The sequence below is a fragment of the Anomaloglossus baeobatrachus genome, chromosome 2, assembly GCF_048569485.1.
Source record: "Anomaloglossus baeobatrachus isolate aAnoBae1 chromosome 2, aAnoBae1.hap1, whole genome shotgun sequence".
NCBI classification, from domain to species: domain Eukaryota; kingdom Metazoa; phylum Chordata; class Amphibia; order Anura; family Aromobatidae; genus Anomaloglossus; species Anomaloglossus baeobatrachus.
The window spans coordinates 644,571,325-644,582,990 of NC_134354.1; the positions used below are offsets into that span (position 1 = coordinate 644,571,325).

Consider the following 11,666-nt stretch of genomic DNA (forward strand, 5'->3'; position numbering starts at 1 on the left):
GAGGATCCATTACAGTATAACTAAAGATGTGTGGAATAAAAATCAAGAGAATACTTAGCATGAAGTGCTTCTCTACAGAAAAGCTTAAAGGGGTATACACATATTAGAAAATAATAATAATATTTATTCACTTATATAGTGCTATTAATTCCACAGCGCTTTACATACATTTTCAAGTCTGTCCCCATTGGGGCTCACAATCTAGGTTCCCTATCTGTATGTTTTTGGAGTGGAAGGAAACCGGAGGAAACCCACGCAAACACGGGGAGAACATACAAACTCCTTGCAGGTGTTGTCCTTAGTGGGATTTGAACCAGGACCCAGTGCTGCAAGACTGTAGTGCTAACCACTGAGCCACCGTGCCGCCCATGAATGATGTTATATTACTAGCACATCACTTAAAGGTAACCTCTCAAGTACAGAAATTCAGCTTCCTGTACATATAGTGGTAAACTTCAAGAAAACAGAGTTTAAATCCTGTTTAACCAATTTACAGGAGCAGGCGCTACAGGGAAAAATTAAGTTATATTCTCCCTGCAGCTGCCCACTGGGCAGTACAGGAAGCAATTTCACAACTCAATACACAGTGAGATCAGCTGTAATCACTCCTCTGCACTTTGATTGACAGCCTGCCTCATCAAGTGTTTTTCCCTTGTTGCGGCCGCCGAAAACTGCAATTCTGGAGTGTAGATTTTTTTTCTCATTACGCTTTTTACAGATTTGATTATTTTTATATATATATTTTGAAAGATTGAAATTTTTAAAATGCAGCAATATCAAATGTGTACTAGTTTTTAATCATTTTTAATGTAAAAGGGGAGTAATTTGAACTTTTATATTTTTCTTATTTTTTTTATTTTTTTTTTAATTTTCAGAGATTGAAAGTGGAATTTGACAGGTTAATAGCTGCGGGCAAGCATCGCTCCACCTGCGGCTGTTAGATCCACATGTCGGTTGATTAAGTGAGCTGCACGGAAGGATATCAAAAATATCAAATTGTTTGTGCAATTTTGAAGTGCGCAAAAATGTTGCAACATTTCAGACAATGTTAAGTAAGAAACTGTTTAATGAATCGGGAGCATGGACTTAAGAAAATAGCATGAATGATAATGGCAAGAATTAAAAGGGTTGTCTAGGACTTTAACCAATGTCTGACATTCGGCACCCCTGTAGATCAGCTGTCCTTGGTACTGTGGCATACCAAACTAGTTGCGAAGAAGCACAGCATAGGTCTGTCAATTGTCCCACGGGACTCTGCACCCACGGATTTTGCCGCGGAAAACTTGTAGATTTATCTGGATTTTCTAGATAAATCCGCAGGTTTTAGCAAGTACAGACACTCCCCATGTTATCCTTTGTGAGATGGGGAGTGCTGTGTCCATGCTGTGGATATGCGCGGCTGCGGAACATGCTGCGGATGGCCCACAGCTGCACATAATTACATGTCAATTATTTATGCGGAAATACCTGCGGAAATCCCGACCCTCCACTATGGAGATAGAGGCCGGGACTTCTGCAGGTAAGCCGCATGAATGTCCGCAGGTTTACTGCAGATATTTCGCTGTACTACCGCAGCTTCCGGGGAGCTGCTGCGATAAACCTGCGGACGTATCTGCGGATATATCCGCAGGTACAAAGTCCCGTGGGCACATAGCCTAATGGCCACAGCTGGGTACTCCATAGCAGCCTTGTATTTGAATCAATAGGGGGCGGATGTGCAAAGCCTGGCTGCGGCCACCATTCCGTTGATGTAGCTGTGATGCTTCAGAACTGAGTAGTTCTAACTGGCACTAGCAACAGCTGATTGGCAGGGAGCTAGCTGTCACAGCCCTACCAGTCAGACATTGGTGACCTATTCTAAGGATAGACCATCAATAGTAGCGAGGGAGCACCTATGTGCTCAGTACTCGTAATGAGCAGTTGGATGCTTGGATGGCCACGACTCGAGCATCCAAGCATAATAAAAGTCAATGGGGGGCTCAAATATTTTTCCAGACGATTTCCCAGAAAAATGCTTTAGTACCCCATTGACTTCCATTACACTTGGTGCTTGAGTCGCACCCATCTGAGCATCCAACTGCTCATTACCGTTATACGAGCATGGTAGTGTTCACTCATCACTAGTCATTAGCACTGAAGTCCTGGAAAACCCTGCTAAATAAATCCTTAAAAAAAACCAAGACTATACCAGTGTTTACGGAATAATTGACTGTCCTACATAGTAGCAAAATATAACGCTGTAAAGTAATAAGACGCTCTAAAGTAATAAGACGCTCTAAAGTAATAAGACGCTCTAAAATAATAGGACGCTCTAAAGTAATAAGACGCTCTAAAGTAATAAGATGCTCTAAAGTAATAAGATGCTCTAAACAAGATGCTCTAAACAAGATGCTCTAAAGTAACAAGACGCTCTAAAATAATAGGACACTCTAAAGTAATAAGATGCTCTAAAGTAATAAGATGCTCTAAAGTAATAGGACGCTCTAAAGTAACAAGATGCTCTAAAGTAACAAGATGCTCTAAAGTAATAAGATGCTCTAAAGTAATAAGATGCTCTAAAGTAATAGGATGCTCTAAAGTAAGAAGACAGTATGAATGTAGCTGAATTTCTCCAGAATACTAACGTGTCAGAAAAGTAACCAATTCTCATCTGTAACCAGACGTCACATTAATGTGTCCCTTACATGCCCATGTATCGCGCTAAGCTTGGACATCAATAAACTCAGAAGTATGTGAATGATTCTGGAAAAGCTAAAAATCCAGGGGTGGAGTGATATAAGCGGCTTCATACCCGGCCGCCTTCACACCTTCTTTCTGCCAGGTCTTATATTTTAGTTCCATTCTCAGCCTGTAGCTTCAAAATAAAGGTTTGAACAGAATCAGAAGTCGTCGACCAACCTGTGGATTCAATGAACATTTTATTTTAAAATCTTTTTAGCCACAATATCTGGTTCACGTCTTTACTGCAAATCACGTTATATTGTAAAGTATGGTGAATATTGTGGTGTGTTTACAATGCTCCTAATACCAAAATTACAATGAAGTGTCAAAAAATAATACACTGCAAAGAAAATCTAGATTATTCAGATTAGATCAGATCACTACGAAGATAACCATAGTCTTCCAGCTGCCTATCCACGGCTATGTACACATGTATCCAAAAATCAGGTCCATTCATCTGGATGTTTTTTCTTGGCCTGAAGCACATACTGTATATACTTTGATGAAACAAATGCAGGAATTTCTGCATTAAATCTTCCACGTGTGAGTAGAGGTATGTTCACACTGCATCTTTTTGTGCAGCATATTCCAAGGAGAAATCTGCATTAACACTAACTGCAAATTGACTTATTGTGTTCACTTAGGAATCCATATTGCTGTTCATAAGGCTGTGGATTTTTCTTCAATAGTTTTGAAAGCCAGTTCAGTCGTGATAAAAAAAAATGCAATGAAAAAAACGCAAGTAATTTAATTTACCTAATAGGTGCAGAAAATCTGTAACATCAAAAACTCACCAAATATTCATTGTGGGAACGCAGCCTTAGGCTATGTGCCCACGCTGCGGATTTTGCCGCGGATTTGCCGCGGATTTACCGCGGATTTTCTGAAAATCTGCAGCAGCGGCACTTCCAAGCCATTTCAATGGCATTTTGGAAATGCTGTGTCCATGCTGCGGATTTTTCCGCGGCGGATTTGCCGCGGATTTTGATCCGGAAAAATCTGCAGCATGTCAATTATTGTTGCGGATTTTGGTGCGGATTTTGGCTATAGAATGGGGGAAAAAAAAAATCCGCATCAAAATCCGCGGCAATTCCGCGGTAAATCCGTGGTAAATCCACGGCAAAAATAAGGTGCGGATTTGCCGCGAAAGTCGCGGATTTTCATGTAGAAAAATCCGCAGGTACTTTCTACCGTGGACACATAGCCTTAGGCTGGAGTCACACTTGCGAGAGACTCGCGCGAGTCTCACATCAAATCCCCCGGCATGGCCACACACTCTCCTCAGGAGCAGGTCAGCTGCATGTATTTCTATGCAGCTGAGATGCTCCTGTCCGGAGTGCTAGAGGCCATGTCGGGTGATGTGATGCAAGACTTGCAAGAGTCTCTCACAAGTGTGACTCCGGCCTTATAATACTCGGATTGGGTTGTCCTAGTTTGTCCTCTCACCTCGGGAACACCCGACTTCTCCTTATATAGAACACGTGCATGTTCAGCTGAATTGAGCATGCACATGTACGGGTGTTTTGGGAGAGAGCTGTCGGCTAAAGGACCAGCTTTATATGTGGATAGATAGAAAGTTACTAATTTTCAAACGTGTCCTTCTACCTTTACAGAATCCATTATAAGCATTTCCATCCATAGAGCGGTCCGGTTTTACATACCAAGATATATAAGGCAGACAGCACATCATTCCAGAGATAAGATACAACAAATAATATAAGTAGACATGCCAAGTCTTGTAAAGGCAAAACAGATATCGACCACCTCTGATATCAAGAAGTATGTTCCTTTCCATGGCCTTGTTATACATTCCACAGGGAGATTTTGGGATGTTATTCATTCCACATTGATGCTGGCTGAACTACTCTGGTCTGTTCATGCTCGAGAGATAGAAGTGCAATCCTATCCATGGCAAAACATCGTACAAAGAACATGACGCTTTTAAGAAGGAATTAGAAGCCTTCTTGATATTTGGGGTACAGGAGCAGAGATCATGGTAATCAAACGGAGTCCAGATCGCACTTTCTAGCAGATACATATGAAGATTAGCCATATTGTCATTCAATTGTGCTAATCCTCCACATTTCCATATAAAATGCATAGTATCAATTTTATGCATTTTTACCCAGAAGCTGGAAATCCACCCAGAAATCCCACTCACAAGTGATGCAGATTGTTGTAGATGAAGATTTGAAATCTGAACCGTGTGAACTTATTGTTAGTGTATACTGACAAAGTGGGTTTTTACTGGTGATACGGTTGCTATGTATTTACAATGAAAGGCACTTCAGAAATAAAAGGCTGAGATTTGCAGTTTGAACATTCAATAAGGCTGATTGCACCCTTTGATGTGTCCTGAATCCTTTTGATATTGGTTTCCCATGACACTTTTTCTACTTCTCTGTCCTATACATGCATATACAGTATAGCATTTCTATATGCAAGGTGTCGATTCGTATTGAATTGATGATGCCCTACAACTTTGTAATTCACTTTTTTTCTCTATCTCGTTCAGTTTTCAAGATAAAAATGCTAACTCTGTTGTTTTCCACCAGGTGGCACTATAGGTGGTCTCATTGCGTAGCGCATGGCTACTTTACTATACCTAGACACCACTTCTATGCCTATAGCTGCCGCCGTTCTCAAGTTAATGGCGATGGACAGGATATGGGTGAACGCACGGTATAGTGGTGTAGAGCTATGCACAATTGGGTATAGCAGCTCCACTGTCAATCAATACCTTTGATACTTAGTGCTGAGTGTTTGTGGCCCTAGGGTGATTTAACTCCATCCATCCTGTAGTCAAGGCATCCTTCGGAAAATTCTGAGCTGTCACATATGACTGAAAAATGCTGATGTGACATGTGAAGTGTATTTTTACAGGCTGCAACAAAATGCTATAGATAGTTCAGTACGGCTATGTGATGGTGGGCCAGGGTGGGATCCCGTAATATATTTATCTAAAAGGGTAATCCCCAAAAAATCATAGTATCTCCTATCCACATGATGGGAATCAGTGGGTGATCACTAAGGATACAACTGGTGGAACCCACAGCGAACCCAAGATCGGGCCGATGGAAGCCCAAGAACAGGACAGAAGCCACTTAGACAATGAATGGAGTGGAAACTAAGCATGTGAACCTCCACTCCATTCAGTACGGGGCTGCAGATCCATGATCTCAGGATCACTGGGGTTCCCAGAGGTCGGACCCCTAGTGATCAGCACGTTATCATCACCTATCCTGTAAATAGGGAATAATTTGATTTTTTTTTTAATAACCCTTTAAGGAGACAGCTATAAGGCTGACTAGTAGAGCTGCCATACAATGTCTACCATAAGGATGTATTCTCAAACATAGTATTCTATGAACTATTGCACGATTATAAACTATCATCTATCCTAGTAGGGATAGAAAAAAAAACAGTAGCGGTGAAAATAAAAAAAACTGCTTATTATGAAAGAGAAGCGCACTGGATATTTGCAGTAAAAACCAGAGCTGCAGATGCTATAAATATTAAATACAACATCATGTACCATTATTGATTTCTTTCAGGTTATTTGGTAAATGGCCGCTCTGTATCTCACTATTGGTCTGAACTATTATGTTACTATGAAATTTGGTTTTGGGTGTAATGTTTATTTATAAGAGAGAATACTTACTGACAGCTTCAATATGTACATATACACAGTGACACAAGTTTGGGCATTTTAGCTGTTTACCAAAACATATTAAAGCTACAGTTATGTAATCACTTTAGGCTTAAAGTGCAGACTCTCAGCTTTAATTTGAGGGTGTTCACAAGCTAATTGGAGTAAGGGTTTAGGAATTACAGCTCTTTAATATGTAGCTGCCTCTTTTTCAAGGGAACAAATGTACTTGGAGAAAAGCTCTTTAATGGGCTGCATGGGCTATTTCCTTATTAATCTGTCATCAATTAAGCAGGTAAAAGGTCTGGAGCTGATTCCAGGTATGGCATTTGCAAGCTGGTGCTGAGAACGCACAACATGAGCTCTCAATGAAAGAGAAACAGACCATAATTAGGCTGGAAAAAAATAGAAATCCATCAGATAGATAGCAGAAATGTTAGGAATGGCCAAATTAACAGTTTGGTACATTCTGCAAAAAAAAAAGAGCACTGGTGAGTTTGGTAACTCAAAAAGGCCCGGACATCCAGGGAAGGCAACAGTGGTGGATGATAGCAGAATTCTTTACATGGTGAAGAAAAACTCCTTCATAACATCCACGCAAGTGAAGAACACTCTCCAGGAAGTAAGTGTTACCGTGTCAATGTCTACCATAAAGAGGAGATTTCATGTGAGCCAATACAGAGGGTTCACCACAAGGTGCAAACCATTAATCAGCCTTAAGGATAGAAAGGCCAGATTAGACTTTGCCAAAAAATATGTAGAGAAGTCAGCTCAGTTGTGGAACAGCATTCTTTGGACATATGAAACCAACATAAACCTGTACCAGACTGATGGGAATAAGAAAGTATGGAGAAGGCTTGGAGCAGTTCTTGATCCAAAGTACACCACATCCTCTGTAAAACAAGGTGGAGGCCGTGTAATGGCCGGGCATGCATGGCTTCTAATGGCACTGGGTCACTAGGGTTTATTGATGATGTGACTGAAGACAGAAGCAGCCGGATGAATTCTGAAGTGTACAGGGCTGTACTTTTTGATCAAATTCAACCAAAGGCAGCAAGGTTGATTAGACGACGCTTCATAGAACAGAGTGACAATGACTCAAAACATACTGCAAGATCAACCCAAGAGTTTTTTAAGTCATAGAAGTGGAATATTCTGCAATGGCCGAGTCAATTACCAGATCTCAACCCCATTAGGCATGCATTTTATGTGCTTAAAGGGGTTGTCCAGTGTACAAACCCTTTAAAACAAAATGTAAGGGAGAAAGACCCACAAAAAGCAATAACTGAAGTCAGCTGCAATAAAGGCCGACAAAGCATCAGATAGGAGAAAACCCAGCATTTAGTGATGTCCATGGCTTCCAGACTTCAGGCAGTCATTACCTGCAAAGGATTCTCTACAAAGTAGTAAAAATGAACAATTTATTCATAGTAAAATTACTTTATCCAATTACTTTCGAGCCCCTGAAATGTTTCACAGGATAATTTTGATCAACCCCTTTAAGGCTATGCTCTCACAGGGCGTTTTTAGCACGGTTTTTGCCTTGGTTTTATGAAAATTCCTGCTAATAAAACTCTGTCTTCACAGTCCCAGCAAAGCCTATGTGATTCTTGAAATCTCATGAACACACAAGACACCTGCATTTTTTTCCTGACTGTTTTGTCAACCATCTTGGTTTTTGCTCCGTTTTTTAAAGAATGAGCATGTCTATTCTTTGCACAATTTTTGACGCAGTTTTACCCCAGTTTTACTGCAATTTTCCTGTGTTTTTTCACCCATACAAAACAAAAAGGATGTGTAAAACTGCAGGCTATTTCCTGGCAAAAGATGAGGCTTTGCTGCAGAAAAAACCTGACCAAAAACGCCCTGTGTGAACATAGCCGTATTCATTCTCGAAAGTTTCCACTTCAATTGTATCTCAGTTGCTTAATTTTAAATAAAAGATAGCGCCATGTAGAGGTCAAATCACAAAGATTCGGCCACGGTCCAAATATTTCTGGACCTTACTGCAGATAGTCTCTGCAATGAAAAAATGCTAAATATGTTTTTATTAGTGTTTTTGTATATTATTTTGCTATATAAGTAAAATAAATAAATTCACCAAATTGTTCCCCAGTAAAGCACTTCTACAGTGTTTTTTTTTTATTGGACCTCTGTAGTGTTGCTTTAAGGGTTTGGACAAATGGCGAGTAAAATGGAGCAAGTGTAATGCGATAAAAAATCGCATTCCACTCGGACCAATGTTACTCTATGGGGCAGCTCCCATGAGTGATTTTGGTTTTTCTCAGACCTACTCGGACTGAGAAAACAATCGCAGCATGCTGTGGGTGGAATCCAATTCGTTTTCACTAGCACCCATAGATGTCTATGGGTGCGAGAGAACCATCACACTGCACTCGCATTACACTGGAGTGCAGTGCAATAATCGCATCAGCTGATAATGGGGAAGACAGGGAGATTAGTTCCTCCCTCTCCTCCACAGCTCCCGCCTTCCCCTCCGCAGCTGTGATCTGATGGTAGGATTGCATCACAGTATAATGACACTCGGCTTATTCTTGCAGCAGAGCAGAAGCCGAAGGTCATTAGCATAACACATCCACTGCTCTCGCTAAATGCCCGTGTGTCCTTAGCCTTAATGTAATGTCCCCTGAGCCCTCTCCTACACTCACTTTCTGTCACCTTCACGCTTTTCCAGCATTGCTCCGCTCGGTCTGCGCTGAAAAGTGACTAGCCCGGAGCTCCACTGTTTTATGGAGGGCGCCGAAGGTCACTCCTCAATGCATATCTATGGGAGCCTCGTTCTGGCTTTCATAGAGTTGAATTGAGCGCCTGTGACATAGCTTCTGACTTCTGGCCAATCAGAAGTTGTGGGCATAAGATGGCACCGTGTGACCGGCGCGGCGTCGGAAAAAGTATGAAAATGCTGGAAGGTGAGTAGAAGACATGGGGCGGGGATCTTACATTTCAGCTATGTGGAATATTCGGTTGCAGAAATTTATGGCAAGTGTTTTTGCTGCGTTTTTCATTGCTTTCAATGGTGAAAAAAGCAGGCAAAAAATGCAAAAAGAATTGACATGGTGCATATTATTTTCTGCAACAAATTTGCAAGAAAAAAAAAATGTAACAGTCAACTTTGCAGGCATAAGGACTTGCTTACAGTTTTATGACAAAACTGCACTAAAAAAATGCATCTAAAAAAGCCTGATGAAAACGCAGTGTGTGCACACAGCCGTATAACACCACTACAGAGAAGAAAAACAAACAACACTGTAGTGGTGCTTTAAGTGTGTCCCTGCATGAGGCTTCGGTGTCCAGTAATTGGAGGCCGCCTCCGGTGAGGGGACATTAACGCTATATGCACATGTTGAGTATTTGCAGCAGATTTTTCTGCAGCAATAATCAGTGTTGGCATTTCTTTACGGGTTTTTGTGGCCTTTTGCTTGTGTTTTTGATGTGGTTTTCCTTGTGGGTTTTTTCCTCATTTATTGAATAGGTGAAAAACGGTGCTAAAACCGCTGAGAGGATTGACATGCTGCAGATATGAAAAAAGTCTTAGACTCGAAAAATAACTGATGTCCGAAACGCGTTGCCTGTGAGTAAACACAAGCGATTTTATGGCTTTTGTACTACGGCACATGTGCAATAAAGAGGATCCCCACTTTTCCACCATTGGGTGCATTGGATTACTTTATCCAAGTCCGAGAGGTGATCACAAACTACTGTACACTGGGGGAGGTGTGGTGGGGGTATAAATGCAGACGTGGTGAGCGCAGTATATCCCTCTATTTTTACGACCTATGCCTTATACACGCAAAGATCTTATATTGGCCCTGAGTACATTATAGCATTTATCGACTACTATAAGTGCAGGAAGTGACTGACGGCGATGTGACTGATGGCGAAGTGACTGACGGCGATGTGACTGACAGCAAAGTGACTGACGGTGAAGTGACTGACGGCGAAGTGACTGACGGCGATGTGACTGACGGCGATGTGACTGACGGCGAAGTGACTGACGGCGATGTGACTGACGGCGAAGTGACTGACGGCGAAGTGACTGACGGCGATGTGACTGACGGCGAAGTGACTGACGGCGATGTGACTGACGGCGAAGTGACTGACGGCGATGTGACTGATGGCGAAGTGACTGACAGCGATGTGATTGACGGCGATTTGATTGACGGCGATGTAACTGACAGCAAAGTGACTGACGGCGATATCACTGACGGCGAGGTGACTGACTGCGACATGACTGACAGCAATGTGACTGATGGCGATGACCTTAAAATTTGCCACCACCTATACATTACGGTGACAATAATTTCTGTGTCAATGACGTGATGATTGGAACTGGCAGATTGGTAAAAGATCTGATCTGCTTACAAAACTTCCAATCTAGTCTGATGCCTCCATCATTGTGGGTGATCTCTGCATTTAATGTTCAATGATGGAAAATATTTTATATAGAAAACTCATCCCATTCACCTACAGTAATGAATACGGACTCTGGAGTAATTGCGGTATAAATATACATATACCCACTGCCATACCCATTATGCCAGGCAGTAGGATCCCAGGCACTGTCCTGTAAACTTTCCTGCACAGGGCAGGGGGCACTCACCAGTTCAGGGGCTCCGGTCTCAGCTGCTTGTGCAGGGCGACAGAAAATCCAAATAAGCTGCCCTTGTCCCCTTCCTTGATGAGCGTGTGTGTGACATCCAGATTAAAGCCCCTGACCAGGTCCCCGGACATGAGCTGGCACAGGGTGATGAGCGCTGCCCAGGCTGCCGGCATGCTGCAGAGTGTGTGAGGGACAACCCCTCCTGCCAGCCCCGGGGCAAGGTCACCCGGACTGCTCCACCGTGCCCGCTGCCGTCACCCAGCCGGCACACAGATAAGGCAGAGCAGGCTGAGAGCGGGCGGAGCACACAGGGGGCAGGACCGGGAGCAGGTGGATGAGGAGCACAGGAGCCGCCTCCTGCTGATACCACCACTGCTGATGTCACAGCATGACGTCAGAGCCACACAGGTATCCGCAGCAGTGAGGTCATGGTCTGCTCTGCCTCTAGGATGGATGGATGAATGGATGGATGGAAGGATGGATGGAAGGATGGATGGATGGATGGATGGAGTAGACAGATAGAAGGATGGATGGGTGGCTGGATGGATTAGATGGATGAATTAAAAGGATGGATGGATGGATGGATGGATGGATGGATGGATTGAATAGACAGATGGAAGGATGGATGGGTGGCTGGATGGATTGGATGGATGAATTTAAAGAATGGATGGATGG

At 42.6% G+C, this 11,666-nt stretch overlaps 1 protein-coding gene across 4 annotated transcripts in view; it reads right to left on the bottom strand.

Annotated features, from left to right (window-relative positions):
- ITGA7 (integrin subunit alpha 7) overlaps positions 1–11,303 on the bottom strand; it is a 229,684-nt gene extending 218,381 nt beyond the window's left edge. For 2 of the 4 annotated variants that reach the window (XM_075336951.1, XM_075336950.1), the window contains exon 1: positions 10,992–11,303. In XM_075336951.1, coding sequence (XP_075193066.1) covers positions 10,992–11,164 — 173 coding nt within the window. In that variant the 5' untranslated portion in view covers positions 11,165–11,303. The remainder of the gene's footprint in view (positions 1–10,991) is intronic. The other 2 variants (XM_075336949.1, XM_075336948.1) reach the window with 1 other exon arrangement.
- Between the last annotated feature and the right edge of the window lie 363 nt (positions 11,304–11,666).